Source organism: Salmo trutta, chromosome 1 (genome assembly GCF_901001165.1).
Source record: "Salmo trutta chromosome 1, fSalTru1.1, whole genome shotgun sequence".
NCBI lineage: Eukaryota > Metazoa > Chordata > Actinopteri > Salmoniformes > Salmonidae > Salmo > Salmo trutta.
In genome coordinates, this window is record NC_042957.1 from 40395400 (window position 1) to 40409103 (window position 13704).

The following is a 13704-nucleotide window of genomic DNA, read 5'->3' on the forward strand; positions in this document are numbered from 1 at the left end:
AGTAAATCTAAACTTAACAAATTGCCATTATTATTACTACCGGTTTTAGTATTACGCTGTACTGCAGTTCTGTGTGTGGTTTGTCCAAGTGGTGTTGCCGTACCCCAGCAGAAGCCGTTGCTCGACTGCTGTGGTTAGGTACAATCAATGTCAAACACTGTACTGTCTCTCTATTTCATTACTTTCAAATGTATTAAAAAGTGGAAGACTAGAATGTAATATGAATGTTACGTAGGCTATATCACATAGCTAAGTTAACTGGAAAGTTAATTAGCCACACATTCAACCAGCGACCAACAATGGTGCTCACAGACGTATTCAAATAACGTTAATGTCTTTATTACGTTATATTTGTCAGAAAGCCCACGTGAAGTCTGAGTAAAGTGTCAATTATGATGATTTACCTTTATTTAACTAGGAAAGTCAGTTAACCTCCCTGGGCAAGGTCCCACCTAGTCAACAGCCAACAGCGTGGCGCGAAATACAAATACCTCAAAAATGCTATAACTTCAATTTCTCAAACATATGACTATTTTTACACCATTTTAAAGACAAGACTCTCGTTAATCTAACCACATTGTCCGATTTCAAAAAGGCTTTACAGCGAAAGCAAAACATTAGATTATGTCAGGAGAGTACCCTGCCAAAAATAATCACACAGCCATTTTCAAAGCAAGCATATATGTCACAAAAAACAAAACCACAGCTAAATGCAGCACTAACCTTTGATGATCTTCATCAGATGACACTCCTAGGACATTATGTTATACAATACATGCATGTTTTGTTCAATCAAGTTCATATTTATATCAAAACCAGCTTTTTACATTAGCATGTGATGTTCAAACTTCCGGTGAATTTACTAAATTACTCACAATTAACGTTCACAAAATACATAACAATTATCTTAAGAATTATAGATACAGAACTCCTTTATGCAATCGCGGTGTCAGATTTTAAAATAGCTTTTCGGCGAAAGCATATTATGCAATATTCTGAGTACATAGCCCGGCCATCACGGCTACCTAATTTGACACCCACCAAGTTTGGCCCTCACCAAACTCAGATTTACTATAAGAAAAATTGGATTACCTTTGCTGTTCTTCATCAGAATGCACTCCCAGGACTTCTACTTCAACAACAAATGTTGTTTTGGTTCAAAATAATCCATAGTTATATTCAAATACCTCCGTTTTGTTTGTGCGTTCAGGTCAGTTTCTGAAGGGTGACGCGCGAGCGCATTTCGTGACAAAAATTTTCAATATTCCATTACCGTACTTCGAAGCATGTCAAACACTGTTTAAAATCAATTTTTATGCTATTTTTCTCGTAAAATAGCGATAATATTCCAACCGGGCGACGTTGTATTCATTCAAAGGCTGAAAGAAAAAAAATTGAGAATTCTCATGAACGCACATCTCCAGTGTCACTGTTCGCAGCCTGACCACTCACAAACAGAGCTGCTGTACTTAGCCCAGAGACTTCAGACACCCCATTACACTTTCTGGCGCCTTCTGTCACATTACAGCAGAGATGCTGTATTTTCGATAGAGATGCCACAGAAGGAGAACAAATTATCAGATAGGGCACTTCCTATTTGGAATCTTCTCAGGTTTTGGCCTGCCATATGAGTTATGTTATACTCACAGACACCATTCAAACAGTTTTAGAAACTTTAGAGTGTTTTCTATCAAAATCTACTAATTATATGCATATTCTCGTTTCTGGGCAAGAGTAGTAACCAGTTTAAACCGGGTACGTTTTTTATCCGGCCGTGCAAATACTGCCCCCTAGCCCCAACAGGTTTTAAGATCAAATTCTTATTTTCAATGATGGCCTAGGAACAGTGGGTTAACTGCCTTGTTCAGGGGCAGAACGACAGATTTTTACCTTGTCAGCTCGGGGATTAGTTCTAGCAACCTTCCGGTTACTAGTCCAACGCTCTAACCACTAGGCTACGCTGCCGCCCCTATCATTTATGTTACGCTGCATGTGTAATTTATGTAGACAGTAGTAGCATTAATTTATTGCATATTTGTATAGTATAGCTGTACTGTATAGTATAAGGTATAGCTGTACTGTATAGTATACTGTAAAGCTGTACTTGCTTATGATAAATAGCATTATTAGCGTTTGTTTGATTAAAGTGCAAGCAGTTTTATTAGTCAGCTTTCATTCACAGTGAGTGTCATCATGGAGCAAGAGGAAGGGTGGCAGTGACATTCGTCAGTTTTTGGGCCTCAGAGAAAAAAGTAAGTAAAGTATGTTGAGAGCAGTGAGAACCAGTCAGATGGTAGAACTTTACAGTAGTACAAGAGATGAGTCAATGTTTCTATAATAATCACCAGTCAGGTGGTAGAAGTATACAGTAGTACAAGAGATGAGTCAATGTTTCTTGATATAATAATCATTGCCGTTCAGATCAGAAATGGTTAGTAATCCATTCCTGAACATCATGGCAAGAAACACCACATGTTTACTGATAATATTTATTTCATGTTCACTCTGGTCTGTTCAGAGTAAAGAGAGAGCATGAGCACGGTGACAGGACAGGGCGAGAGAGAGAGCACGGTGACAGGACAGGGCGAGAGAGAGAGCACGGTGACAGGACAGGGCGAGAGAGAGAGCACGGTGACAGGACAGGGCGAGAGAGAGAGCACGGTGACAGGACAGGGCGAGAGAGAGAGCACGAGGATGCTGACAGGACAGGGCGAGAGAGAGCACGAGGATGCTGACAGGACAGGGCGAGAGAGAGCACGAGGATGCTGACAGGACAGGGCGAGAGAGAGCACGAGGATGCTGACAGGACAGGGCGAGAGAGAGCACGAGGATGCTGACAGGACAGGGCGAGAGAGAGCACGAGGATGCTGACAGGACAGGGCGAGAGAGAGCACGAGGATGCTGACAGGGCAGGGAGAAAGAGAGCACGAGGATGCCGACAGGGCAGGGAGAGAGAGAGCATGAGGATGCCGACAGGGCAGGGAGAGCAGGTGACATGGAGGTGAGTGAGAAAAGGAGCAAATATTGATGACTGATCTGACATCCATGTGGTAGTGTTGTTCCTACGACATCATAATTAATGTTGGCACAACTGAGGTTCGGTTTAGACACAGGCCCCACTGAGGTTCGGTTTAGGCACAGGCCCCACTGAGGTTCGGTTTAGGCACAGGCCCCACTGAGGTTCGGTTTAGGCACAGGCCCCACTGAGGTTCGGTTTAGAACAACCGCTGGCTGTGTATTGTCACTGTGGTCCACCCTGAGTGAACTTAGTTACGCAGGCTGCCTGTGTAGCCTCTCCACAAGTAAGAGATTCGATGGATCTGGTGCATGAATTGGGGGGCTTCTTTAATCAATCTGTCAAGTTCAAGGTGATTTTCCAAGAAATCGCAAAATCAAAGCATGGTTTCACCTTGTTGAAACCTCTCTGTCCCACCAGGTGGACTGTTCGCACCCCTGCCATCCGCTCAGTTCTCAGCCAGTATGAGTCAGTGCTGACAGCCCTTGAAGAAATGGCATCATGCAGCTCATCTGACACTTCAACTAAGGCTAATGGCCTTGATGGAACATTTCTAAAAGGGAACACTGTGCTCTGCCTTGTAATGGCTGAAGACCTGATGGGGGATTTGGAGTGCCTGAACACCTCCCTGCAGCTTAGGAAACAGACTGTTTCAGGCATGTTGGAGGCTGTGGACCATGTGCAGGACAAGCGAACGGAGGAGCACGTCGATGTCTTGTTCGCAAAGCAACTGCTATGGCAACAACGTTGGACCTATAACCTATTCAGATGCCTCATATCCGCAAACCTACAAAGCGTTACACCGGTCAGGCTGCAGCCCTTATACATCCGGACGCCCAGTTTTTGTACAGAGCCCAATTCTACAACGCCTTGGACACACTGAATACTCAATTCATAGAGAGGTTTGATCAAGCTGGATTCCACAAGCTGCAGCAGCTTGAAAATGTGCTGCTTTGCGGAGACATGGACAAGGTGGTAGACGAGTATACTGAATTAAATTCAAGACTTCTGCAGGTGCAGCTGGTCATGTTTGGGGCTAATTACACATATCAAAAGAGCTCAGATGTTGCTAGCATTATTGGGGAAATGGTGCCAGAGGTGAGAGGTCTCTTCAGTCAGGTGGAAGCTTTAGTAAGGCTTCTGCTGGTTGTCCCTGTCTCCTCTGTAGAGGCTGAGAGGAGTTTTAGTGCCCCGAGGAGGTTGAAGACATAGCTTAGATCATCCATGAGTCAAACAAGGCTGAATAATGTGGCCATGTGTCACGTGCACCAGGAGAAACTGGACCTTGACGGAATATGCCAGTCTTTTATCGGTGTCAACGATAAGCGCAAAAAGGCCTTTGGATCCTTTGCTTGAAGAATAGCAAGTCAAAACACATGTCATTGCCTGAAGATGAGATGAGAGGATAGGAGAGGAAAGGAGAAGAGATGACTGGAGAGGAGAATATAGGACCAGAGGAGGATAGAGGGCTGGAGAGGAGAAGAGGAGAGCAGAGCAAACGACCCTGCTGCCCACCCAAGTTTACTTGTAAATAAAAACAACAATTTGCTAAACCTTGGCCACAATATCTGGACTTGTCTTCATATAACAATGCATAGATTTCTGTTTATATGATTATGGTTATACTTTATTCATCCCTAATCTCTGCCATTACATACAATGAAACAAGAAAAGGTAAACAAATAAAAAAGAGCAGTGTAATACAATACACTATTAGACATTGTAAAAAATAAAATAAGAAGAAGTTCATCCCATGGGTTAGTGAATTTTTAAATATTTTAGAATGGCAGGAAATTCGTTTTCAAATTTTTTTTTTTTCTGGGGGGGACCCCCAGACCACCCTGCAGATTTGGTCACCCCCAATGTTGATTCCATGGCTACGGCCTTGACACACACTAAAGGGTAAAAAAAAAAATGTTTTGAGCAAAAGTTATTTTTTTGACAACTGCAAACTTCAAGGATCAGGGCATTCAAGGAGTTAGTTTGATGGGAGGTAGTAATGTCATCGGCCTCCCACCTTGCTTGAGGAGCAATAGAGATCACTTGTGCCATGTCATGGACCAACTCTTTAGATGTGGCTTTTGTTAAGTAAATCAAGTATGAATTATTTCATTTAACTAGGCAAGTCAGCTAAGAACAGATTCTTATTTACAATGACAGCCTAGGAACAGTGGGTTAACTGCCTTGTTCAGGGGCAGAACTGCATATTTTTACCTTGTCAGCTCTGGGATTCAATCTAGCAACCCTTTCGGTTACTGGCCCAACACTCGAACCACTAGGCTACCTGCCGCCCCAATGGGGTGAAAAGGAGATTCGAGTGCCACATTCCTTTCAGGTGTGTCATGATGACGCGAGGCCGGCCCGACTTCAATGGGCTACGTCTCAAATGGCCACATTATATAGCAAGAGAAATAGGGTGCCTTTTGGGACGTAGACATGTTTGTCAAGGTAGGGTGGGGAGGGGAGTGGGGGAATTCCTAACGCCGCCACACCAACTGTAGGCTTTGACATGAGGATATATTCCTACCTTTTATTTTGCTGCTTTATCCTCTCTGTCTGTACAGAAGTGAGGGCGGCTCCTTATTGCAGTTAGGGTGGGTCCATACTTCCGACTGGACTGTGTCATGTGAAAAGGGGTTACTATGGAGCAACAACATCTCCATGTCCCTTCTATGCAAAATTAGCAGTAATTGTATTACAGTGGCACTCCAGGCTCCTTTTCACCTCTTTTATCATGTGAATTACTTCACAATAGCACAGCACACTTCAGTAGGTGGTGTAGGTATCCTCATTACATGGCACAAATGGGCTGTGTGGGTCCTCAAATGTCCTCTATTGTTCAAAATAGTTCAAAAGTTCAAAATAGCAGAAGAGTATTTTTAAAGACCTTACACGGAACCCAAACCGGCTGCGCACGTGCGTCATCGTTCATAAATTTATTTTGTCCTCCTACACCAAACGCAATCATGACACGCACGTTAAAATATCAAAACAAACTCTGAACCAATGACATTAATTTGGGGACAGGTCGAAAAGCATTAAACATGTATGGCAATTTAGCTAGTTAGCTTGCACTTGCTAGCTAATTTGTCCTATTTAGCTTGCTTGCTGTTGCTAGCTAATTTGTCCTGGGATATAAACATTGAGTTGTTATTTTACCTGAAATGCACAAGGTCCTCTACTCCGACAATTAATCCACACATAAAAACGGTCAACTGAATCGTTTCTAGTCATCTCTCCTCCTTCCAGGCTTTTTTATCGTTGAACTTATATGGTGATTGGCATCTACACTTTCATAGTATTACCACGACAACCGGCAACACAGTTCATCTTTCAATCACCCACATGGGTATAACCAATGAGGAGATGGCACGTGGGTACCTGCTTCTATAAACCAATGAGGAGATGGGAGAGGCAGGACTTGCAGGCCGATCTGGGTCAGAAATAGTAATGACTTCTATTTTAGCCCTTGGCAACGCAGACGCTCGTTGACGCGCGCGAGCAGTGTGGGTGCAATAATTGAATAACATAGATTTCTAAAAAGGTATTGCAACGCGAGCGGTGTAGTCAGGGTATTAGAATCTTCTAGAATACAAGTCCTCTTCAATGAGAATGGCCAGAGAATGATAGAGGTAGAAACTGCTGAGGGAAGGACATACGGAACCTGCTGTACACAGCAGAGGCAGAGTGTGTTGGTGACAGGTAACAGTAACCAGCCTCTGTCTAATTAATCATTACTAGATCTTAATAACAACAAGAGCCTTGGGATATTCTTATTCCATTTTCTATGAGAAAGTGTACCAAGCCAAGACATAGGTACCGCAACCTTGCCAAAACCAACCCAACGAGTGAGAGGGTGAGAAGCGGAGAGAGAGTGAGACAGACAGACAGAGAGAGAGAGAGGTGTCAGTGCAGTAAGGCTCAGTCCTTACCTGTAGTGTACGTGTGTGACTGTGGGAGGTCTGTAGCCAAAGATCCACGTCTGGATGTCCATGGGCCTGGCTTTGGAGTACGCTATGGTCACGTCCACCACCCACTGCAGGCCTTTGGCTTTACTACCTGCACAGACAGACAGAGAGAGAGAGAGTTAAGACATGAATGAGATGGCATCATGGGCAGACAGTGAGGAATATATGGACAGGGCAGAGAAGAGGGAGAGTGGCAGAGAGAGAGAAAGCAGGATGAGAGATAGAAGGGAGAGAGAAAGTGTGTCTCTCAAACAAATGCGCACACGCACAGACAGCGCTGTAAGGGGTGTGTGTGTCTGTCAGAGAGGGCTGTGTGTCCTCAGGGCTGTGACAGAGAGGACAAGTGAAGCTGAGGGCGTTCAAACCATCAGGCGAGGAATGTCTGGCACAGACACACAGGCCGGGTTTGAAAACATTAAGCGCGGTCAAATCCTTGCTTCCTCCGTCCTTGTTTCCTGAATTCCTTTTCAAAGCCCATTGGAAGAGAGGATCTATGGTCCCTCTGTCAGACCTCCTTCTCCAATGAGCTTTGAGAGGAATTGAGGAAAGGACGGAGGAAGCAAAAATGAGGGCTAGTACTGTTTCCAGACACAGCCACAGAGCAATTACTCCACTCCATCACTCCTGGGTTGCATCCCAAACGGTACTATTCCATATAGGTCCTGGTCAAAAGTAGTGCAGTATAAAGGGAATAGGGTGCCATTTGAGACGCAAACCTGGTTTAAGAAGGCGTCACAGGGGCCTCTGATCTATGACATAAGGCTGCATTGGCCTACCAATATAGATGTGGCCTGTGAGTGAGTGAGTGTAATATGTGAGTGTAGTGAGTGAGTGAGTGAGTGTAATATGTGAGTGAGTGGATGGCTCGCTTAAGTGGCTGACTGGGTAGTGTTCGTGTGTGTGTGCTTGCGCTCACGCATTTGTGCGTTACCAGATGGCGAAGGCAGGAAAAAAAAAACTGAGGCGGAAAAAAGATTGGCAGCTCACGCAGGTCTTTTAGAATGTAAATCACTTAAGAGCACTTGGACAACTGCCGTTTCAAAACGTTGCTAAGATTAACCCAGACAGAATTACACAAGACCAGAGTACTGATGCTGGCCAACAGAGCACCTATTCCTAGGTGGGTAATGTTGATGCTGAACAACAGAACACCTATCCTTGGGTAGGTAATATGTAGGTAATAGCTTGGCGCCAGCTCCGAAACAGGCGTGTTGCCAAGCTCTCTCTACATCCATGTACACCAGCGAAAACAATACTGTAATGACAGCACAGCCACTCATTTGATACGACATCAGAGTAGCCTGGCTGTTGTAAACAGTTATGGAGGGAGCACACACAGGGGTCCCAAATGGCACCCTATTCCAAATATATAGTGCACTACTTTGGACCAGGGCTCATAGGGAGTAGTGCACTATAGAGAGAATAGGGTGCCATTTAAGATGCACCCAGGGACAAATGTCTCCCTGGCAAAAAGGATAGTCAGGCCACACTCTTAACCAATCAGGAAGTTCCTTGTTCATACCTTCTACTGAACCAGGGGTATAATAGACACCTGTGATTGGCAACTGGCGCACGGGAAAATCCCATATAAAGCTTACTAAAACCAGCCAGTAAGCATGCTTCAACTATGCAAGTGACTTTTCCTCTTAACCATATTACACGTTTGAATAATGGAACCAAACCACATTACACTCTTGAATAATGCAACAATTCCCAAGCATGTGCAGACAAAGGATTTACTTTCTCGTCTAGAGGCTGCACATTACATTTTTGCTTCAAGACAAAAGCACACAGTTGCTAACAACATGTCTTCAAGTAACGCTAGCCTATCAAAGATGAATGATTAACCCTCCCATACGAATATAAAAGTACAACAGGCCTACCTTACAACATACCAGTCTTCATTTTTAGCAATATCATGCAAATCAGTACATGTGGTAAAAACAAATTGCAACTGAAAACGTGGGTATAAGTGAATTCATTGGGGAGTTTCCGAGTGGGTTTTATTTATTTATATGCATGCCTATATCCACCAACCCCCCCCTTTTTATGCCTCATGATTTGTTAACTCATGCACAATTAATCTGCACTTCAGTCTGATCAACTGGAGCCTTTGATAACCACAGCTGCAGGTAGCCTAGAGAAGCCAATGCGCTCTGATCACATCTGGGCCTGGCTAGGGGAAACGAAGCAGATACCTCATGCATCTATAGCCTAAGCTGTGTATTTGTAGCCTAAAATAGACCCATATATTTACGTTACTTTTTATAAAAAATGATTGACTGGAATAATTAAAATCGCCACAATAGTGATGACATACGGTCTGAGAATATATATTTTTTAAATTACAGATACAAAGGCCTTGCATAAACATAAAGCAAGCTCAGCCTAGTTAGTTACAGTGGGGCAAAAAAGTATTTAGTCAGCCACCAATTGTGCAAGTTCTCCCACTTAAAAAGATGAGAGGCCTGTAATTTTCATCATAGGTACACTTCAACTATGACAGACAAAATAAGAAAGAAAATCCAGAAAAATCACATTGTAGGATTTTTTATGAATTTATTTGCAAATTATGGAAAAATTCTGAATTGCATAAAGGAGTTCTGTATCTATAATTCTTAAAATAATTGTTATGTATTTTGTGAACGTTTATCGTGAGTAATTTAGTAAATTCACCGGAAGTTTGCGGTGGGTATGCTAGTTCTGAACATCACATGCTAATGTAAAAAGCTGGTTTTTGATATAAATATGAACTTGATTGAACAAAACATGCATGTATTGTATACCATAATGTCCTAGGAGTGTCATCTGATGAAGATCATCAAAAGGTTAGTGCTGCATTTAGCTGTGGTTTGGGTTTATGTGACATATATGCTTGCTTGGAAAATGGTTGTGTGATTATTTGTGTCTATGTACTCTCCTAACATAATCTAATGTTTTGCTTTCGCTGTAAAGCCTTTTTGAAATCGGACAATGTGGTTAAATTAACGAGATTCTCATCTTAAAAATGGTGTAAAATAGTTGATTGTTTGAGAAAATTTAATTGTGGTATTTTAGTTGGTTTTGTATTTCGCGCCGTGCGATGCCATTGGCTGTTGGCTAGGGGTTCCGCTAGCGGAACGTCTGTCCTCAATTTAACCTTTATTTAATTATTATTTACAATGACGGCCTACCAAAAGTCAAAAGGCCTCCTGCGGGGACGGGGGCCTGGGATAAAAACTAAATAAAAAAATACTATATAAATATAGGACAAAACACACATCACAACAAGAGAGACAACACTACATAAAGAGAGACCTAAGACAACAACATAGCAAGGCAGCTACACATGACAACACAGCATGGTAGCAACAGAACATAACAACAACATGGTAGAAACACAACATGGCAGCAGCACAAAACATGGTACAAACATTATTGGGCACAGTCAACAGCACAAAGGTCAAGAAGGTAGAGACAACAATACATCACACAAGCAGCTACAACTGTCAGTGAGAGTGTCCATTATTGAGTCTTTGAATGAAGAGATTGAGATAAAACTGTCCAGTTTGAGTGTTTGTTGCAGCTCGTTCCAGTCGCTAGCTGCAGCGAACTGAAAAGAGGAGTCACCCAGGGATGTTTTTTATGATTTTTTTTAATTTCACCTTTTATTTAACCAGGTAGGCCAGTTGAGAACAAGTTCTCATTTACAACTGCGACCTGGCCAAGATAAAGCAAAGCAGTGTGACAAAAACAACACAGAGCTACACATGGGATAAACAAACGCACAGTCAATAACACAATATAAGAATCAATCTGTATACAGTGGGTACAAATAAAGTAAGGAGGTAAGGCAATAAATAGGCCAATATTGGCGAAGTAACTAATAGGAATACGACTTTCAGATACCGAAAACATCTAGCGTACATGTCAGATTTCAATTCTGGCTAATGTCAGGTTGTCTTCTCTCGAATGAGTCATTGATCATATTTGTGTGATATTCCTACCTTGAGTAATGTAGCTCAGTTGGTAGAGCATGGCACTTGTAAACACCAGGGTAGTGGGTTTGATTCTCGGGACCACCCATACGTAAAATGTATGTACGCATTACTAAGTCACTTTGGATAAAAGTGTCTGCTAATTGGCATATATTGTATTATTATAAATGTGTAATTTAACAGAGGGTCCCCCACTCTTCTCCTATATGTCTGTCTCTTCAGTCCAGGGTGCATTGCATATTGCCGTTGTGAATGTCAGACCCCACTTTGTGAGACAAATCGATCTGCAGGTTTAACATGGTGAGATTGTAGACTCCTAAATTGATGGTGCAGTTTGTTTAGGCAATTTTACAGCTAACTAGCTACTTCACCTGGTGATATTGGACTTGAGTATTATTGTGTGTAGCTATGCTTGCTACCTAGTTAACTACCTAGCACATAGAGCATTGCATTGTGGGTTTCGTAGTTGACTTGCGTTGAAACAGATTTCCACATGTTGCTACCAACCTTATTATAATGACAAAATGAAAAATTAATTCACAAAAAATATTGTTCACACATGTTCCAATAATCATCAAGCCCCATCATTGCACTTCCCAATTATTAAATTACATGATTTTTAATTGGAGAAAAAAAATTCACCTAAGAAGACTTGCACTTCTACGCAAGGTATTTTCTACATGTATGAACCCTTTTCAACAGACCTGGATGCATTGGATAGCTCAGCTGTAAGCACAGAGTTATTGCAGGACACAGGAGTTAGCAACCCCCATGGTGGCTAGATCCCTTAGCCACGCACTCAATACTGCTGGCCTCAACACGATCTTACAATTACTAGAAAGGCAACAGGACTCATTTAAAATGGATTTTGAGATAAAGCCAGGGAATTCCAAAGTGCATGTGTATGTGCACGTGAGTGATGGTATGTGTGTGTGCCTGTCTTTCTATGTGTGTGTGTGTGGGTGCTCCTGCCTGTGTGTGGGTATGTGCAGCCTGCCACTGTGTGCAGTCTTTGTTTCCCAAACTCAGCTGGGCCAGTAGGCGAGGCTTATTGATTGGCTAGGGGGCTGGTTGTCAGCAGTGGACAGGAAGGGCAGAGCTCAATTAAGGCCAGTCCTGACGGATGGATTGATGGAGGGAAAGAAATTAGGGTAAGGAGAAAATGAGGGGGAAAATAAACGTTTCATTTTTAGAGCATTTTCTTAATTGCGGAGATGTAAATCCTAGTGAGTCAGTTTATTTAGGCCTGGTCCCAAGATGGGGAAATTACTCTGCTGCAGATCGCCGCTGGGGTTCCAGGGGACCTCTATTGCAATTTCCGTCTCATTCATACGTGTGTGACACTGTGTGTGTGTGTGTGTTTGTGTCTGTGGAGGTATATTGACTACAGCTCAGTGTTCAACACCATAGTGCCCACAAAGCTCATAACTAAGCTAAGGACTCTGTGACTAAACAACTCCCTCTGCAACTGGATCCTGGACTTCCTGATGGGCCACCCCCAGGTGGTAAGGGTAGGCAACAACACATCTGCCACGCTGGGGAGCCCCTCAGGGGTGCGTGCTTAGTCCCCTCCTGTACTCCCTGCTCACCCACGACTGTGTGGCCAAGCATGACTCCAACACCATCATTAAGTTTGCTGACGACACAACAATGGTAGGCCTGATCACCGACAACGATGAGACAGCCTAGAGGGAGGAGGTCAGAGATCTGGCAGTATGGTGCCAGGACAACAACCTCTCCCTTAAAGTGAGCAAGACAAAGGAGCGGATCGTGGACTACAGGAAAAGGGGGGGGGGCGAACACGCCCCCATTCACATCGACGGGGCTGTAATGGAGCGGGTTGAGAGTTTCAAGTTCCTAGGTGTCAAAATTCAAAAGGCGCTCGCACATCTGACCAATCTTTTTTGCAGGTGCATGGTAACAGTTGAACAAGATGAAGGAAAAAGGAAACTGCACACTGCTCGATAGTATCACTGATCTTTAATAAGCTTACGTATCGGCCTCATGGCCTTCGTCAGAGCTTGTGAGTTTTTTTTAAATTAGCACCCTTATGTAGACCTAGCCCCACCCACATCCATTCCACGCATCGAAAGGGGTTGCAGACGAAGGAAAAACAAATAAGTGCTACCAAATATAACAATATGCATTTCATAAATATTCAAATAAACTGTGTAAATAAGACGTATTAAATACGCCTGTAAAACCACAATGAGGACATAGCAAGTTTTCATTAATCATTGGGTACACCGTACGAAAAACATCAGAGTAATCTTAAACAGGGACATAATTCATGTTCAAATTCACAACATACGTAGGCATTTCATCATTAAGTCCTTTAGCAAATAATGTCTGGAGGGTGAAAATCCCAAAACATTCTCTTTTACTCAGAGTATTATTAATATCACCTCCCCTGTCTGATATTTTAACTTTCTCTATACACAAAATATATATATATTTTTTTTAATTGGTAGAAATGTTATGCTTTAGGTCATTAAAATGTACTGCGACTGGATAATGCCTGTTGTTTCTCCTGATTGAACTTTTATGTTCACTAATTCTCTGTTTGAGAGGACGAGGTTTTACCGACATAGCACAGTCCACATGGACATTTAATAATGTAAATAACATGGGTGGTGGAACACGTAATAATGTAATTTATTTGGAACCGTTTTCCTGTATGTGGGTGGCAGAAATATTCACACTTCATCATATTGTTGCACTGTGCGCATCCTCTGCATTTATA

General features: G+C 42.7%; 1 protein-coding gene across 5 annotated transcripts in view; it reads right to left on the bottom strand.

Annotated features, from left to right (window-relative positions):
- The window catches only part of LOC115195842 (acyl-CoA:lysophosphatidylglycerol acyltransferase 1), an 81623-nt gene that overhangs the window by 13101 nt on the left and 54818 nt on the right, over positions 1-13704 (bottom strand). For 4 of the 5 annotated variants that reach the window (XM_029756177.1, XM_029756152.1, XM_029756169.1 and 1 more), the window contains exon 6: positions 6949-7075. In XM_029756177.1, coding sequence (XP_029612037.1) covers positions 6949-7075 — 127 coding nt within the window. Of the gene's footprint in view, positions 1-4625; positions 4912-6948; positions 7076-13704 lie in introns of those variants that run through there. The other variant, XM_029756184.1, reaches the window with a different exon arrangement.